Genomic DNA, 18305 nt, shown 5'->3' with positions numbered 1-18305 from the left:
ATAACCCATAAATTTATTATTAATATATTTTTTCATAACATATCTTAAAATTACGATGAAATAAATTGTGAGACAGATTCACTATTCCCGCTATTAATATTTTACTCTTATTAATGAAACGATAGGAATAACATTCACTACTTGGCCGTAATCATTGTTGTTTTCACTACTTCCGCCATAACTATTGTTACTGTCACTACCGCCGCATTAATATTGATAATTTCACTACTCCCGCCGTAATTGTTTTTAGTAAATTCCCGCATTAATATTGATTATTTCACTACTCCCGTTGTTGTTTCTACCACTCTTACTAATCTCGTTGATAATATTGTTACTTTTACTATTCAAATGAGTGATTAATATAATATAACTATATCCAATGTTACTATAATTCTTTTCTTTACTGACAAAATTACTTTTACTACTTAGGCATGCAATTTTAAAAGGATTATGTATTTATATAAATATATTACATATATGCAGTAAATCAAATCGAAAGATTTATGCAATATTATATATTATGGAATCTAACTTGAATTATTTATAATCTACTTATTATATTTTTTTTATGTTAAATAATTAACATCTCTATACATCTAATAAACTATAAAATTTAATAAAATTGCAGATATTTTAAATTTAATATATAATTTTATTATGATAATAATTAATACCATAAGTGTGTATGTTTATACTAATTAATTATTTATTTATTTTAAGGAAATTAACCATCTTCTAGTCTTTTATAAATATTTAGAAAAATTATCAGACATCTTCTTTCTTTTAGTCTTTTTGAAATTGACCATCTTAATTAATTATTTTATTTTAAGGAAATTGACCATGTTTAGGAAAATTACCAAGCTTCTATATAATTTAATTTTAACCCAAAATATATATTATTTGCATTGAGATCCTTTAATCGGGTTCATCACATAGTGCTATTGATTTAAAACTATATAGTATAATTAATTTGAATAACTTTCGTTAATTACATTGAAGTCCCTTGGTTTTTGGATTTAATATATAGTATTGATTCCTCTTACGTCCCCTCACTTGAGTGTCCATTGAGTTTGAAGAGTAGTTAGTGCACATGCTCTCTTATACAGTTATACCATGTGCTGAATTTCCACTTCGTGAGTTATTGGAGGCTGTCAGGATTTAAACTAATGACCTGTTGATCACTCTGATTCTAATATCATGATAAATGAACCATCTCAATCAAAACTTTAAGATAATGGTTGAGACTCAACTATTATATTTATTTCTATCAAACTATTCACTTCACTTCGAAGGATGAAAGATATGGAGTAAATTATAGGCTTTCAATTTGGGGGTGTTTTGGATGTTTGAATTGGTGCTAAAAAAGAAGGGTGGTGCTCATTCATGTACGAGTTTTACTCATTCATGGACGTAAATGACAATAATACCCCTTTTATTTTAATGATTTTATCTTAATACCCTCTTCAATCTCTCTCATCTTTTTACTCTTTACTGCTCTAATTACAACCATCACTCGGCAGCCACCATCCTCGCCGCCGTTCCCTTGCGCCCACCATCCAGACACCAACTCCGAGTACTGAAATAAAAATAAGAAAATAGTCAAAAAAAATTAAAAAAAAATTAAAAAAAAATGAAAAAGAAAAAATGAAACAAGCTGCAACGTGAAACAACCAGTAAACACCAAAACACTTAAAGCAATGTTCACACACCCCAGCCACCACCACCAGGCAGCAACCCCGGTACCACTGCCAGCGGCCCACCCACCAGCCCTTAACTCGCCGACGGCCGCCGTATTTTATCCCAACACCGGCCACCACCGTCATTATATGCAAAACGACAACGACACCCTCTTTACCCCATACCCTGCCACCAATGTCGCCGCCACAACAGGCAACGAACGCCTTCCCTCATCCCAACGCCGGCGACGACCGCCTCCCCTCACCCCAACGCCGGCGACGGTTTAAACGAACCCTAATTTAATTAGTCGAAATCAATTCCGTAATTTGATATAAAATAAATAATAAAATTACGAATTAAAATTATTACTTGAACGATACGAGAATTAGCATCCATAATTGTAATTTGACGGATTTGATAAATTTGATTAATTTCGTGATGGAGAGAATTAGAGAGATTTTTTTTTCTTTTGTTTCTAGGCAAAGGGTATGGAATGGAAAACTAATGAAAAAAAGTACATGAATAAGTAAATATCGTACATGAATGAGCAACTACGAAAAAGAAAGGGCGTTGAATGCCACACTAATCACAGTACACGGGAGCGAGTAAAAGTTGACTTGACAAGCCCGAACCCCGATCCAATAAAATTCAAAAATTGAGTGAATTGAAACTGCGCGACCTAACTCGAACCGAGGCTAACCCGATAACCAAGAGCAACCTTATTTTTACAACCCGAACCCGACCTGAACCGACCGCGACCAAATATTAACTTAACCCGATGGATAACCCGATAATAAATTAGCTTAATAATAGTGTAAATAGGGCCAAAATAACATTTATGTTAACTGTTTTCACTTAAAACTACAATTAATACACTTACACATTGTATAAACATAAAATACACATCACATACTAAATACATAAAATAAAATATATGTTGGTAACCTGACTCGGCACTGACCGCTAATGACCCGACCCGATTCGTCATCCGCTAATGACCCAACCCGAAGATAACCGTTTGTATTATACTCCGTATCCAAATTCATACAGAAATGTAGTGATTTTTTTTTTTTTTTTGGTTTTTCTCTTGTGTTTTTTCATTTTCTATTTGATAACCTTGTGTTTCTGTAATCCCTCATTTATACCCCTGAACTTGATTAATTACTCTAAAACATGAGCAAAGCTGGGTTAGAATTAAATGGTCCGTCAATTAGCTTATGTGGACTTCTTTGTTGGCATTTCTTTTCCTCCATTCCTCTTTATGTTTTCTCTCCACTTTGCCTTTGATTTTCCCTCCATTTTTTCTAAACCTCAACTATATTAACATCTTTATCTTCTTCACTTGCTAAATTGTCCCATATACTTCCCTTTAATTTTCTTCTTTCTCTCTCTACTTATGTCGACATCATCTTCAATGTGAAGAAACCAACCAATTGAAAGCCTTAGTTTTAAGAATCAAGCTTGCAATCGATGTGGAAAAACGCTATCATCAAGATATCCGGGTTAATTAATAATCAAAAGAAATCATATTTTAAATATTTAGATTGCAATAATTTTGTAACGTGGTTGGCTGAAGATCATTTGACGATAACAAAAAGGTTGAAGATAGCATTTGAAGATGAAGTTGATAATGCATCATGTGGAAATGTGATGAAGGAGCAAGTTCTAGGTTTAAAGGAAGAGATTTTAGGTTTGTCAAGGATGATGAAGTTTTATTTCAAGGGTATCTTATATTTATTTGTTTTCTTTATATTAGCCATTGTTATGAAGTAGTGAAAATTTTCAGAAATTTTCAAAATTGTATGAATTGTTATGAATTTTCAAAAATTTCAGAATTAGTAGTATGAGTTTCTATGTCTTTGTATGCTTTTCCATAAATTTCTGAATTTATATGAACACTCGTCACACTTGTTTCCGGAAATAAGATGGATGAAAATTTTCAGAAATAAGGTGAATGACCATTTCAAATTGCAGCCATCAATTCTTGTTCATTACAAAAGAAACTTTTTTTTTTTTTCGACAAATGTAAACCATTATATTAAAGGAAATGAAAACAAAAGTGTCAAAAACAAATACAAGTACAACAGTAAATTAACCAGTAGCTAAACTAACCGACCAGTTACGGCGTGAGCGAAGGAATGTGCGAATTCCTCGCATTGAATTACGCACATCAATTGGGACTGGCTTTTGAGAAGCCAGAACTGAACATAATTTTTGTGATGAAATGATAAAAGCAATATCAGTGAAAGTAGAAAACTCTTGAGTCTTCATAAACTGGTGCAATGCATGAGAGTGCGCCGCGAAGGAAGAGGAAGCACGCAAGTAGAAGATCTTAGGCAAGCAAGAGTCAGATACAACAGTAGCCATATATCCATCCTGAAAGGAACTCCTGCAAATGGATATCTCATAAGAGACCGTAGCACTCAAAATTGTCGGATACATACCTGCCATATTGGGAATTCGCCGTGATTGAAACTCTTCATGACAGAGAGAAGATAAACTTAAATGTGACCGGTGCAAGGTCTCTACTAGACGAAGTATGCGTTCAGGCTCAAGTGTAGCATTTTCAAAAACTATGGAGTTTCGAGTGAGCCAAATGGAGCGCAAGATGCAAAAGAAGTACAGCAAACAATCAAAACCTGTTGATGAAGAACGATGAAGGTACAACAGATGATCAGCGAGCCATGTAAAGAAAGAGACATTTGAGTTAGCCATAGATCGAATTCCAAGCCATGAAGCCCTCCAGACATGTTGAATTACATCACATGAGCGGAACAAATGCTCAGGAGTCTCTGTACCCGATCGACATAACGGGCAGGAAGTATCAAGGCTAAAACCTCTATGGGCTAGAACAGTCTTTGCCGTGATGATGTGATAAGCAAGGCGCTAGATGAAAAGGGGGAATTTGCTGGAGAACGGAACTAGCCATATCAATTTCCATGGAAAGACACTTAACTATGGTGGTCTCGGCGAAAGCTTAGGTAGAAGATACTTGTAGCCCGATTGTATATTATAGGCGCCATCCTCAGTGTATTTCCAATACAAGTAGTCATCAATTTCAAGTAGAGGTGGTTCCATAGCCAAGATGGCCTTAGCAGTTGAGTTGTCAAAAACACGAAAGATAAGAGGTGTTCTCCATGAGCCATTCTCGCAAATCAAATCTGAAAGTGTAAGAGAGTGACTACACTGATCTCGTCGAACACCTGGTGTCTTCCCTTGTACCCAATGACTAGTTAGAAGATTAATTAAATTGCCATTGCCAACTTTCCATGCCATAGCTTCAGAGCAATTTGCAGCAACTCGACAAAGCCCTTGCCATACAAATGATGGTTGTGAGACCTTGGACTTCTGATTAGGAATAGGGAGATCTTTCCGATATTTGGGTGTGAGATATTTGGCAAGAATACCAGTAGGTCTATGATGAATGCGCCAAAAATTATTCAAAAGATAAGCCTAACTTAGAACGGTCACCGATTTGATACCAAGTCCTCCCGTAACCTTCGGAGTATGTAAGTGTGGCTGAGAGAGCCAGTGAATTGATATTTGAGAAGAGTTTTTACTCCACCAGAAGGCCGCAATTAAGGAGTCAAGCTTCCTAGAGACAGAAAGTGGTAGAGGAACAGCAGCAAGAATGTGGACCAACGAACCAATTAAGATAGAGTTAATGATAACAAACTTGCTAGGCTGAGATAAATGAAGAGAAGCCCATGACGAAATACGTGTAGTAATCTTGTCCAGGAGATCATGAAAAGCATTCTTCTTACATTTAGGAAGGTCAACCGGAACACCCAAGTAAGTACCAAAGGAATCAGCTACTTTCATACGCAAAATAGAGGTCATGTGGGATTTGAAATCAGCTGGCGAATTTGGACTAAATTTAATAAACGACTTTTGAAGATTAATCATCTGACCTGAGGCAGCTTCAAAATCATGGAAAATATCTCAAATAGCCTCAAAGGAAGCAGGCGTTGCCTTACAGCAGATAAAAGCGTCGTCAGCATAAAACAAGTGTGATAGAGGCAGAGCATACCGAGAAATCTTGAGGCCAAATATTTGATGACGGGACTCAGCTGCCTGAAGTTGACGAGATATAATTTCCATACACATGATGAATAAATAAGGTGATAGAGGATCTCCTTGACGTAACCCACAAGATGGATGAAAAGAGGTTGAAGGTTCGCCGTTAATCATGATACTATATGTCACAATGGAGATGCACTCCCAAATGAGATTGCGCCAAGATATTGGAAAACCAAAATGATCCAAGGCTGACATGAGGAAATTCCAGGATACACGATCAAAAGCTTTATGCATGTCTAGCTTGATCACAGAGTAACAGTTTGGTCCTTGCTTAGTTTTGTTAATGTAGTGCATTATCTCATGAGCAATAAGGCAACCATCAGACATGAGACGATCGGGAACAAACGCTTGTCGGGATTCAGAAATAATGGAAGGAATTACCAGCCTGAGACGGTTAGCCATACACTTTGAAGCCAAACGGTATATGACATTGCATAGGCTAATCGGTCGAAATTGCGAGACACACGCCGGTTTATCAGTTTTCGGTATTAGAACAATGATGGTATTGTTCCACTCCTTTGGCATGACGCCTGAATTAAGAAACCGAAGAATTGCCGAAGTCACTAAATGGCCTATCTGTGGCCAAAAAGTGTGGAAAAAAAGAGGTTTAATGCCATCAGGACCCGGGGATTTTGATGCATCCATACCACGGAGAGCATTCATAACATCAGTCTCCCTGAAAGGCTCTTGCAATAAAGAACATTCAATTGATCCTAGCCTGGGAAAAGTTAATCCATCAAAACAAGATTGCATAGATTCCACATGAGAGGCAGGAGCAATAGCGGTATTAGAGGTTAGCAAATTCTTGAAATAATGAACAATCTCATCTGTAATAGAGTTGGGGGACTCCAACCATACGTTATCGGTAGATCAAAGGGCCATGATACGATGTTTTGTTGATCTTTGTTTCACTCGGTTATAAAGAAAGCGTGTAGGAAACCCGTCCAAAATCTCACTTTTGACCTTTGAGCGTTGAACCCAGTATTGTCTTTGATTTCGAAGCAATTGTAAGCGAGAGGATCGAAGATGCAGAAAATCTGATGCTGAATTTTCGTCAACTATATGGGTAGCAGTTAAATCCAAATCAGCTTCTATTTCCGACCAATTAATCCCGTGAGAGATGCGATGATTTATAACCCATTGTAGGATTGCACGTCGAGCTGTGGCGAGTTTACGGGACACCACAAACATCGCAGAACCAAAGAAAGGAGTTTCCCAAACTTGTAAAACCAGTTCACGGACCTCAGGATAAGATAAGCACCAGTTATCAATACGATAAGGTCTTTTACGTGGTTTAGAATCCGGGCATAGTGAAAGGATAATAGGTGCATGATCAGAGACAAGAATAGGAAGATGCAAAATTGAAGCAGACGGGAAAAGAGTAAACCAAGCCTAATTAGCATAAGCACGGTCAAGACGTTCCATTATAAAATTACCATCAAACTGACTATTCATCCAAGTAAACCGGGGTCCAAAAAAAGGAACATCCATAAGACCATTCCTAATTTTCCATGCCGTGAAATAACATTGACCCCGAATGAAATTTGAACCTCCAAACTTATCAGCAAACAATTCAATCTGGTTGAAATCTCCTATGAGGAGTAAAGGAGAAAGGTTCAAAACCTTGGAAGTGATCCGATCCCATAAAGATTGGCGATATTCAAACCGAGCTTCACCATATATAAATATAATATATATTACATTATTTGTACAAGGTGCCATAGGGATTACTAATTTACATAAGATAAAGTGAGGTTCTATATATAAGGTTGTTAATTGTAGAGAGTTATCCCATCGCAAAAGGAGGCCGCCACTACATCCAACTGAATCAACACCGCAACAATTAGGCAGGCCCAGATGAGAAGTCTTATTTGAAGCCGAGTCAAAGAAAGTCATGGTTTCTTGAAGAAACAAAATGGACGGATGATATTGGTGGACGCTTCGATGTAGAAAAGGAATTGTAGGATCATCCGTCGATCCTAGCCCCCTACAATTCTAACAAAAGATCTTCATTGGTAAACGGGTGGCGAATTAAGGTCCGCCACCAGACCTAAAACAGGAACCACGGCATCATCTCTGGACAAAGAAAAAGGAACAAGCGTTAGAAATGGTCCGTCCATAAAATTAAAAGGACCACCTTGTTCCAGGCGCGGTTTCTTTGACAAAGGGCCATCAGGAACATAAAACTGAAAGGGAGAGAAAGGCCGTTTAAACCGTGAAACATAAGCAGAGGACGAACTCAGCAAATCTGGCTGCCTATATAGAAAAGGCTCAGATGATAAGGTCCCCAATAGTAACTCTTGTGGTGTTGGTTCATAAACCGTGTCCACAGCCAAATCCATAAAACTCGTTTTGTGAGAACGTTTAAAACGAGTACGGCTGTAAAAATTAAAACCAACCCCTACCTTACGTTTGAAAACAAACTTCACCGTCCTTCCAAGAGAGTCCAAAGCATGATGGTGAGTGCTAGAGGAACTAGCAGGGGGACGAAAAAGGCAACTAACATCAACTAAACGAGGTGGAGTTGATGGTTCAGCTAGACCAAGTTCAAGAGTGGCGTCAACCTTCTCTTCAGGCACACTCATACGAAAAGACGGGGAAACCTCCCTAGCACAAGATGGTGCACCACCATGAGATTGTCCACCAACTTCAACCGAAGAAATACCACCACGAGTTAGTCCACTAACATTAAACGGAGAACAACCAGGAGTAAAAGGTCCAGGCACAACAGAGCCCCTTATCAGCGGGAAGCTCTCAAGCAGAACTTCACGAGACTCATCCTCATGGACACAAGAATCAGGAGGATAAGTTGTAACACCCCCATACTCCGAGTGCCTTACCAGGACCACTCAGGTATGAAGACATCACCATCTCGGTCGCCCGAGGTATGATAATCAAATAGACAAAACAGAAACAACATTTATTGTAAATAGTTTAATGAATCAATACAATCCTCGAAACCAAACTGAAAGTACAATACATTATTCCAAACTATCTGTTCTCAATTGAAACGTAAATAAATGCTAAACTACAAAGGAAGACTCTATCGTCATGTCGTGGCCATCCCAAATATCCCCGTACTCATCTCTATACCGCTCAATATCTGCTCACCATCCCCGAATGGATCACCGCAGTTTTACAAAACAACACCGGGTCAAGACTAATCACACAATCAATATAAACGGCAATAACAAGACAACATAAAGCTGAACTATCACACACACACACACCACCAGCTCCCATCATCTCAATCTCGACCGTCCACCGGACCCACCGCGCCTGGGGGACCGCAGCCGTTCCCACCTAAGCCCCGCTCATCGTACGAGCGATAACCCTGTCCATTAATGTGCACATCCCCTTTCGTGGCGGGTTCCACGAAGGGCAAAACTAGGGCGTGAGATCACTCCCGCAAGTGACCCCACTCAGCCGAGAACGCATCTCGAGAGCCAAAGAAACCAATCACAATCACAATCACAATCATCATGTTAAACAACTAACTACAGCACATCACCAATATCCCATTATGGGACTAATACTGAGTAGGAAATCCTACCTGGAAAGCACAACACGCAGACGGTATCTACAGCTGTATCAAAACGGCTCCTCTACGAATTCTCCTCCTACCATACAACACATAGATGCTACCATTCAAATACTACTCATAAAAACCCCCAAATTCCTAAATTAGGGTTTCATCAATCTTAACAAAACATAATATAAATTATATTAAAAGCTTACCCTCGACGCAAGGAATCCAACGACGCGAACTACGATACAAACTGACCGTCTGAACTCCGGGAATTGTCAAGAACGCGATTAGGAAGAAGACTAGTTGCTTTCTCTCTTAAACAGGTTTTAGGTTTTGTAAAAAGTGATTTAGAACAAATACGAATATGTTTAAATACCTTAATCGCGTAATTAACAAAACCCGAGAAAACTCCCCCGTAAAACCGGACACTCGATCGAGTACCCAAGGTACTCGATCGAGTACCCCCCTACTCGATCGAGTGCCCCAGCTACTCGATCGAGTACCCAACAGGTCAGAAACTGTTTTATTCCGCAACTTGCCCTTACTCGACAGAGTAAGGGCTACTCGATAGAGTACCCCCAAGACATATAAATACGGAGTATTACAGTCTTCCTTCCTTAAAAGGAACTTCGTCCCCGAAGTTCAAACCACTACTAAAACAAAGGTACTCCAAAACATTCCCGACTCAACAACCAAAACAAACTCAACATAAAACACGCTACTTACCCAACTCATCCCGACAACCTACCGACGCAACATATAAAAAGGTGTGTAAAACTCTTAAAAACTGCTCGCGATCATCTCCTACCCCCCTAAAAGAAACAAGGTTACGTCCCCGTAACCATACATACCTGATCAAAAAGGAAGGGGTAACGCTCTTTCATGATATCCTCTGCCTCCCATGTAGCTTCCTCGGTCTCGTGGTTAGACCAAAGGATCTTGAGCAAAACTGTCTCACCACCCCTAGTCTTTCTAACCTTTCGGTCTAGGATCTGCTTAGGTACCTCAAGATATGATAAAGACTCATCAAGCTCTAAGCTCTCTGCCTCCAACACATGTGACGGGTCACTCACATACTTCCGCAGCTGCGATACATGAAACACATTATGTACTCTCTCCAACGCAGCTGGTAAAGCCGCGATACGCAACTTCCCAACTCGCTCTAAGATCTCATAAGGCCCTATAAACTTCTGACTTAGCTTGCCTTTCTTCCCAAATCTCATAACTCCGCGCATAGGAGACACTTTCATAAGAACCTTGTCCCCAACCTGAAACTCTATGTCCCGACGATGTAGATCTCGCATAACTCTTTTGTCGATCCTGGCGCTCTCATCCGTTCCCGATCATCTTAACTGTTCCACCATCTCATGTACCATCTCTGGTCCTAACACCATCAAGCAAAGACTATCGTCCCAACAGATTGGACTCCTACATCTCCTCCCATACAAAGCCTCAAACGGTGCCATACCAATACTAGTGTGATAGCTATTATTGTAAGAAAACTCTATCAAGTCCAACCTCTGCTCCCGCCTACCACCGAAATCCATCACACACGCTCGCAACATATCCTCTAGGGTCTTGATTGTTCTCTCGGTCCCCATCCGTCGCAGGATGAAATGCCGTACTCATCTTCAAAGTCGTTCCCAACGATTCCTGCAACTCCTTCCAAAACCTCGATATAAACCTCGCATCTCTGTCGGACACTATGTCCTTAGGGACTCCATGTAACTTAAGACGTTCTTTCGATAGGCCATAGCCAATTGTGCCTTAGTCCGGGTATCTTTCATTGGAACAAAGTGAGTGACTTGGTCGACGATCCACTATCACCCAAATCATATTGTTACCTTGTTGACTCTTCGGCAAACCCACAATGAAATCCATGGAAATGGATTCCCACTTCCACTCAGGCACCTCCAAAGACTGAACCTTACCTTGTGGTCTTCTCTGTTCCCCTTTAACTCTCTGGCATGTCAAACAACGGGACACAAACTCAGCTATCTCTTTCTTCATCCCAGGCCACCAAAACGTTTTCTTCAAATCTTTGTATAGCTTGTCTCCACCGGGATGAACTGAATATGGTGTGCAATGCGCTTCTGTCATGATTGTCTTTTTCAACTCCTCATCGTTAGGAACACACCATCTACCATCAAACCTCAAGCTACCATCTGTATGAATGGAAAAGCGGGACACTGTCCCTTTCTCCACCCCAGCTCTCCACTCCCCTATCTTAGGATCCAAAGCCTGCTTATCCCGAATGTCATCATAAAACTCCATATGTACTGTCATATCACCCATGGCGTCTCCTTTCTGCATCATATGTATCCCAAAGCTCGCTACCTCATCCCTCAGCCTCATCAAAGATAGAGCTGTACACAGAGAATGTACACTCTTTCTACTCAAAGCGTCAGCAACTACATTGGCCTTCCCTTCATGGTAGATGATCTCCATGTCGTAATCGCCAATCAACTCCATCAACCTCCTCTGTCTCATATTCAACTCCTTCTGCGTGAAGATGTACTTGAGACTCTTGTGATCAGAAAATACCTTAAAGATTGCTCCATAAAGGTAATGTCTCCAAATCTTGAGAGCAAACACCACTGCACCCAACTCCAGATCATGAGTAGGGTAATTCTCCTCATAAGGCTTCAACTGCCTAGAAGCATAGGCAATCACTTTACCATTCTGCATCAACACACACCCCAACCCATTCTTCGAGGCATCCGTATAAACCTCGAAATTCTCGCTCCCTTCAGGCAATGCGAGGACAGGAGCTGTGGTCAAACGCTCCTTTAATGTTTGGAACGCCGTCTCACAACTCTCATCCCAACGAAACCTGTTCTCTTTCCTCATCAACGCCGTCATTGGTCTAGCTATCTTGGAGAAATCCTTCACGAACCGTCTGTAGTATCCAGCTAAACCCAAGAAACTTCTCACTTCAGCAACATTCTTTGGTGCTTCCCACTTTGTCACTGCCTCAATCTTCGCCGGATCCACAGCTACCCCATCTTTAGAGATTACATGCCCCAGAAAGGCAACTTTCTCCAACCAGAACTCACACTTGGACAGCTTAGCATACAACTCATGATCCCTCAAAGTCTGCAACACGATCCTCAGATGCTCCTCATGCTCCTCCTTAGTCTTAGAGTAGACTAAGATATCATCGATAAACACCACCACGAACTGGTCCAAGAACTGTCTGAAGATCCTATTCATCAAATCCATGAACACTGCCGGCGCATTAGACAACCCAAACGGCATCACCACATACTCATAATGGCCATACCTCGACGTGAAAGCTGTCTTCGGTATGTCCACATCTCTAATCTTCACCTGATGGTATCCCGACTTCAAATCAATCTTAGAAAAGACTGTTGCACCACTCAACTGATCAAACAGGTCATCTATCCTTGGCAAAGGATACTTGTTCTTTATCGTCACACGGTTCGGCTCCCCTAATCTATGCACAACCTCGAACTCCCATCTTTCTTCTTCACGAAAAGAATCGGTGCTCCCAAGGCGATACACTTGGTCTAATGTATCCCTTCTCTATCAAATCATCCAACTGCTTCCTAAGCTCCTCCATCTCCTTAGGACCCATACGGTACGGTGCCTTAGAGATTGGCCCCGTCCCTGGCTTCAACTCAACGGTGAAATCTATCTCCCTCTTCGGTGGCAACCCCTAATCTCCTCCGGAAAAACATCTCGCAAACTCTCCCACCATCGGTATCTCGTCAATCGCGGGCTCTCTCTATCCGGTCATCTCTCACATGGCACAAAATCGGAGGACATCCCTTCCTCGTATACGACTTCAAGGTGACAAATGTAATCAACTTAACTTTGGGTTTGACTAGAAACCCACGGTAAGACACACTAACACCCTTAGGGCCTCTTAGGGACACTTTCTTTTGATGACAGTCTATCTTAGCTTTATACTTTCCTAACCAATCCATCCCAACTATCATCTCAAAACCATTAAAAGGAAACTCTAGCAAGTCTACAGGGAAATCGACTTGCCCAACTATCAAGGATACATCTCTAAACAACCTCCCACACGATACGACTCTCTCCGAAGGTATGAAAACTTGCTCCCTAACTGACTCATATACTCTCAAACCCAACTGTTTTACATGACTCGAAGACACAAACGACTGAGAAGCCCCCGAATCAAACAAAACAAACGTAGGAGTACCATTAACAAGGAATGTACCGGTGATAACGTGCGCATCTTCCTCAGCTGTCTTCTTGTCCATCATGAACAACTTGCCATCGGTCTTCCGCCCACCTCCCCGGACAAGATCTTGGTGATGCGGTCGGCTTAGCACCCGACCCTTGATTGTTGTTGTTGTTGTTCGTCGGTGTCTTCGATAAGAATTACCGCCGTTGCGGTTGCCTCCACTCTAGCTCGACCTCCCGGTTTGGCCATGATCCCGCCGGTCTGTTGCTCGCGAAGCTCACAAGCGCAGTCTCCGGAAAGATCCCGGTGCACTTGTGCACTCATGTCTCTTGTGGCCTACACCACCACAACCAAAGCGAGTCACTCCCACTGTTGCTCACACTCCCACGGCCTCTCCCAAAGGAAGTTCCAAAGACTAAACCCGGACCCAGAAGAAAACCCCTTAGATTGATTGTGGTTGCCTTTCTTGAAATTAGATTGGCCACCACCCTCGCTCTCGACTTCCTCTTCTCTCCACCACGACCTCTCCCGAGCCATCTCCACTAGTCTCTCGCTCTCCCACCCCTCTCATACGCTTCCTTTACATCGCAAGGACTCCCACGGGTAACTTATCCATAATTTTCGTGGTTAGCCCTCTCTCAAACCTCAAAGCCGATTCTCCTCACTCAAACCCATATCCTCAAAGATATCTAGATTTCTCATTGAACTGCTGTAGTACTCAAATACAGACATCTCAAAAAGTCATCTTAAACTTGTCGAACTCCTCTCTCAACTTACTCCTCACATGTTCTGGCACGAACTCCTTTCTCACAGCCCTACGAAACTCCTCCCAAGGTATAGCAGGTAACCCCTGGTTGGTGTATATCTCCTTGGCACTCACTTTCACCGAATCCCACCACTTGCCACCGCCTCCCTCGGATAAAATGCAGCCTGATCCACTCTCATTTCATCGGACGAAACTAAATCTAGTATGTTCTCCATCTCCCTCAACCAACTATCAAGAAGGTTAGGCTCCTCAATCCCCTTGTACTCCTTCGGGTTAAACCTCGCAATATAGAGGCTGACTTTAGCATGGTCAACCTCCTTCTCCTTACTCTTATCCTTGTCCTCATTCACTCTCTTCAAGGTCTCGATGGAGCGTCCTGGTGCTCTAACATCTTGACGATGTCGTCCGTAGTCATAAGCTCAGCTCTCGCATACAAGGCATTTCTCTTGGGCGGCATCTTGAAGCTATACAAGAAAGGGTAAACATAAACACACGTACTAAACCCCAAAACATGATAACGCTACGCCCGAACCTACTCGATCGAGTATCCAAACCCACTCGATCGAGTAACGGGCTACTCGATCGAGTGCCCCATGTACTCGATCGAGTACCCAAACTCCCGAACCAAACAGACCTTCTGATCTCTAACCCACTCGATCGAGTATCTAGGCTACTCGATCGAGTGATTTTCCTACTCGATCGAGTACCCCTAGTTACTCGATCGAGTGCCCCAAAATACGATTCTGGACTCAAAATCGCTAAAAACCTACCCGATCGAGTCAGCCTCACTCGATCAAGTACCACCCATACGTAAGAGCTACCCGCATATTATGTCATGTACTCACATGCTAACTTTATAAATCACATTATATCATAACGATCATGCTATTAATTGCCACGTTGTAAAACATTCCATCATGCTATCATTTCATCAACAATGTCTATATATATATATATAACATCACTCTCCTTTTATCTCATCGATTCCAATTCGAACATCCAACCATCAACACATTCCATCACATTGTTACGCAAGTTACTAAGCACATACATGACTCAACACACACATTTCCCCCATGTGACCGGTTCAAAGTTGTAGGGCGACCCCCGCGACTTTAGGACGTCTCCCAAGCCTTTGCACTAGCTCCTACAACTTCTACCCCGGGTTCATTTTAATTGACTCCCTATGTTCGTTAAGTTCATTGGTTACAGGTTTCAGGATCGTTGCTATGATACCATTTGTAACACCCCCATACTCCGAGTGCCTTACCAGGACCACTCAGGTATGAAGACATCACCATCTCGGTCGCCCGAGGTATGATAATCAAATAGACAAAACAGAAACAACATTTATTGTAAATAGTTTAATGAATCAATACAATCCTCGAAACCAAACTGAAAGTACAATACATTATTCCAAACTATCTGTTCTCAATTGAAACGTAAATAAATGCTAAACTACAAATGGAAGACTCTATCGTCATGTCGTGGCCATCCCAAATGCTATCCCCGTACTCATCTCTATACTCGCTCAATATCTCGCTCACCATCCCCGAATGGATCACCGCAGTTTTACAAAACAACACCGGGTCGATACTAATCACACAATCAATATAAACGGCAATAACAAGACAACATACAAATGAACTATCACACACACACACACCACCACCGCTCCCATCATCTCAATCTTGACCGTCCACTGGACCACCACGCCCGGGGGGACCGCAGCCGTTCCCACCTAAGCCCCGCTCATCGTACGAGCGATAACCCTGTCCATTAATGTGCACATCCCCTTTCGTGGCGGGTTCCACGAAGGGCGAAACTAGGGCGTGAGATCACTCCCGCAAGTGACCCCACTCAGCCGAGAACGCATCTCGAGAGCCAAAGAAACCAATCACAATCACAATCACAATCACAATCACAATCATCATGTTAAACAACTAACTACAAAGACATCACCAATATCCCATTATAGGACTAATACGAGTAGAAATCCTACCCGGAAAGCACAACACGCAGACGGTATCTACAAAATTTGTATCAAAACGGCTCCTCTACGAATTCTCCTCCTACCATACAACACATAGATGCTACCATTCAAATACTACTCATAAAAACCCCCAAATTCCTAAATTAGGGTTTCATCAATCTTAACAAAACATAATATAAATTATATTAAAAGCTTACCCTCGACGCAAGGAATCCAACGACGCGAACTACGATACAAACTGACCGTCTGAACTCCGGGAATTGTCAAGAACGCGATTAGGAAGAAGACTAGTTGCTTTCTCTCTTAAACAGGTTTTAGGTTTTGTAAAAAGTGATTTAGAACAAATACGAATATGTTTAAATACCTTAATCGCGTAATTAACAAAACCCGAGAAAACTCCCCCGTAAAACCGGACACTCGATCGAGTACCCACGGTACTCGATCGAGTACCCCCCTACTCGATCGAGTGCCCCAGCTACTCGATCGAGTACCCAACAGGTCAGAAACTGTTTTATTCCGCAACTTGCCCTTATTCGACAGAGTAAGGGCTACTCGATAGAGTACCCCCAAGACATATAAATACGGAGTATTACATAAGTAAAGTCCATTCCATTGTCATCATCTGATGTCGATGATGAAAATGAAAAAACTGGTGATCCTCCACCAGAATCCACAATAACAGGGTCAGAGGATGAGAGAGTATTAACATCAGAATTTAAATAGTGGAGACGAGGAGGAAGTCCAAAGATTTCAGGACTGTAAAAAGACGACCCAGGAGGGCCATGTAACACCTGCAGTCCACGAGCAGTAAGCTCATTCAATCTTGCTTGAATACCACGAGAACCATGTACTTTGCCAGAGGGGCAAAAAGACACACGATGGCCCAAAAGACCACAAGTTCTGCAGAAACGGAAAACTCCTTCATAGGAGAATCCAATCCACTGATGCTCTCTATCATTAAGAGCAAGATAACATCCAGGTATGAGCGGCTTTGAAAGATCCACCCAAACTTTGACACGCACAAAGTTCCGAGGTGGGAGCAGTGAAGGGTATGACTCCTCCTCACAAATATCTCCCACATGTGAGAGGAGAAAAGCTGCAACAGAGGTATTTAGTAACTGGAGAGGAAGATAATGCACACGTATCCAAATAGGAACAACTTGAAAGAGCAAGTTGTCTGGAACAGTGGAAGGTGAGACCGACCTAAACACAAATAAGCTTCCCTCAATGTTCACTGTTTGTCTCTGGCGGAAATAGGCAAGATCAGCAGCTGATGAGAATTCGAAAATATAATAAGGCTTCATAGCCCAAATAAAAACAGAGCCTTGAAGCTTCCAGTGCTTTGAAATCATATCAAAGATACGAAAAATATCCAAAAAACGTTGATCAAGGATTTTGGCAATGAGAGCTTTTGAGAAATCAACTCCAATGAAGTCCGCGCAAAGATATAAGGGTAATTTAAGACTTACACCCGATCGACAAAGGTTAGGCTTAGATGAAGAGGCCATGTTTGAGAGAAACTGAAGTATGAAAAACAGAGGACGAAACAGGTAAAGGAAGAAAATTAAGGTATTAAAGCAGGGGTTAGGGTTACACGGTGGGCATAGGGTGTTTTTAAAGGTAGGGAGGGAACATGAAGAAGGTGAGGTGTCAAACAGAGGGTCTGCATGACTGACAACGCAGCATTTTAGGGGAAGTTAGGCGGTGAAAGAAGAAAGTGGAGGTGTTGGTGGATGGATTAGGCAAGGCAAAGAAAAAGCGGTTAAACGAACTTGAGGGTTAAGAAAACTCTTTTTAGAGAAACTCTTTTAGAGAGAATTTTAAACTTATTTCGGACTTGACAAGCGGGTTCGACTACAAAAGAAACTTAATGAACCATATTTGGTTTCATTACAAAACGGAATTATTTAACAGTTTCAACCATAAACAACATTTGGTTTTCAAGACAAAAAGTGATGGAACACTTGAACAGTTTAAGAGTCATTAATAAAAACTGATAAACCTAAACAAATCACACCAACTGTGGCTAATTTGTCTTCCTCCTCTTACCAATGCTACTACTTGCACCATTTTCTTCTTGGGTGGC

General features: G+C 41.4%; 1 protein-coding gene across 1 annotated transcript; it reads right to left on the bottom strand.

Moving 5' to 3' along the window:
- Positions 1-5619: 5619 nt before the first annotated feature.
- Positions 5620-17727, bottom strand: LOC141588296 (uncharacterized). Its single transcript, XM_074409744.1, has 4 exons — positions 16813-17727; positions 7803-8537; positions 6698-7149; positions 5620-6475 (listed from the first exon to the last, which is right to left on the bottom strand). Exons 1-4 carry the CDS (start codon positions 17725-17727, stop codon positions 5620-5622), a joined length of 2958 nt encoding a protein of 985 aa, XP_074265845.1.
- Between the last annotated feature and the right edge of the window lie 578 nt (positions 17728-18305).

Source organism: Silene latifolia, chromosome 6 (genome assembly GCF_048544455.1).
Source record: "Silene latifolia isolate original U9 population chromosome 6, ASM4854445v1, whole genome shotgun sequence".
Classification (NCBI taxonomy): Eukaryota; Viridiplantae; Streptophyta; class Magnoliopsida; order Caryophyllales; family Caryophyllaceae; genus Silene; species Silene latifolia.
This window is presented reverse-complemented; position numbering and strand designations above follow the sequence as displayed.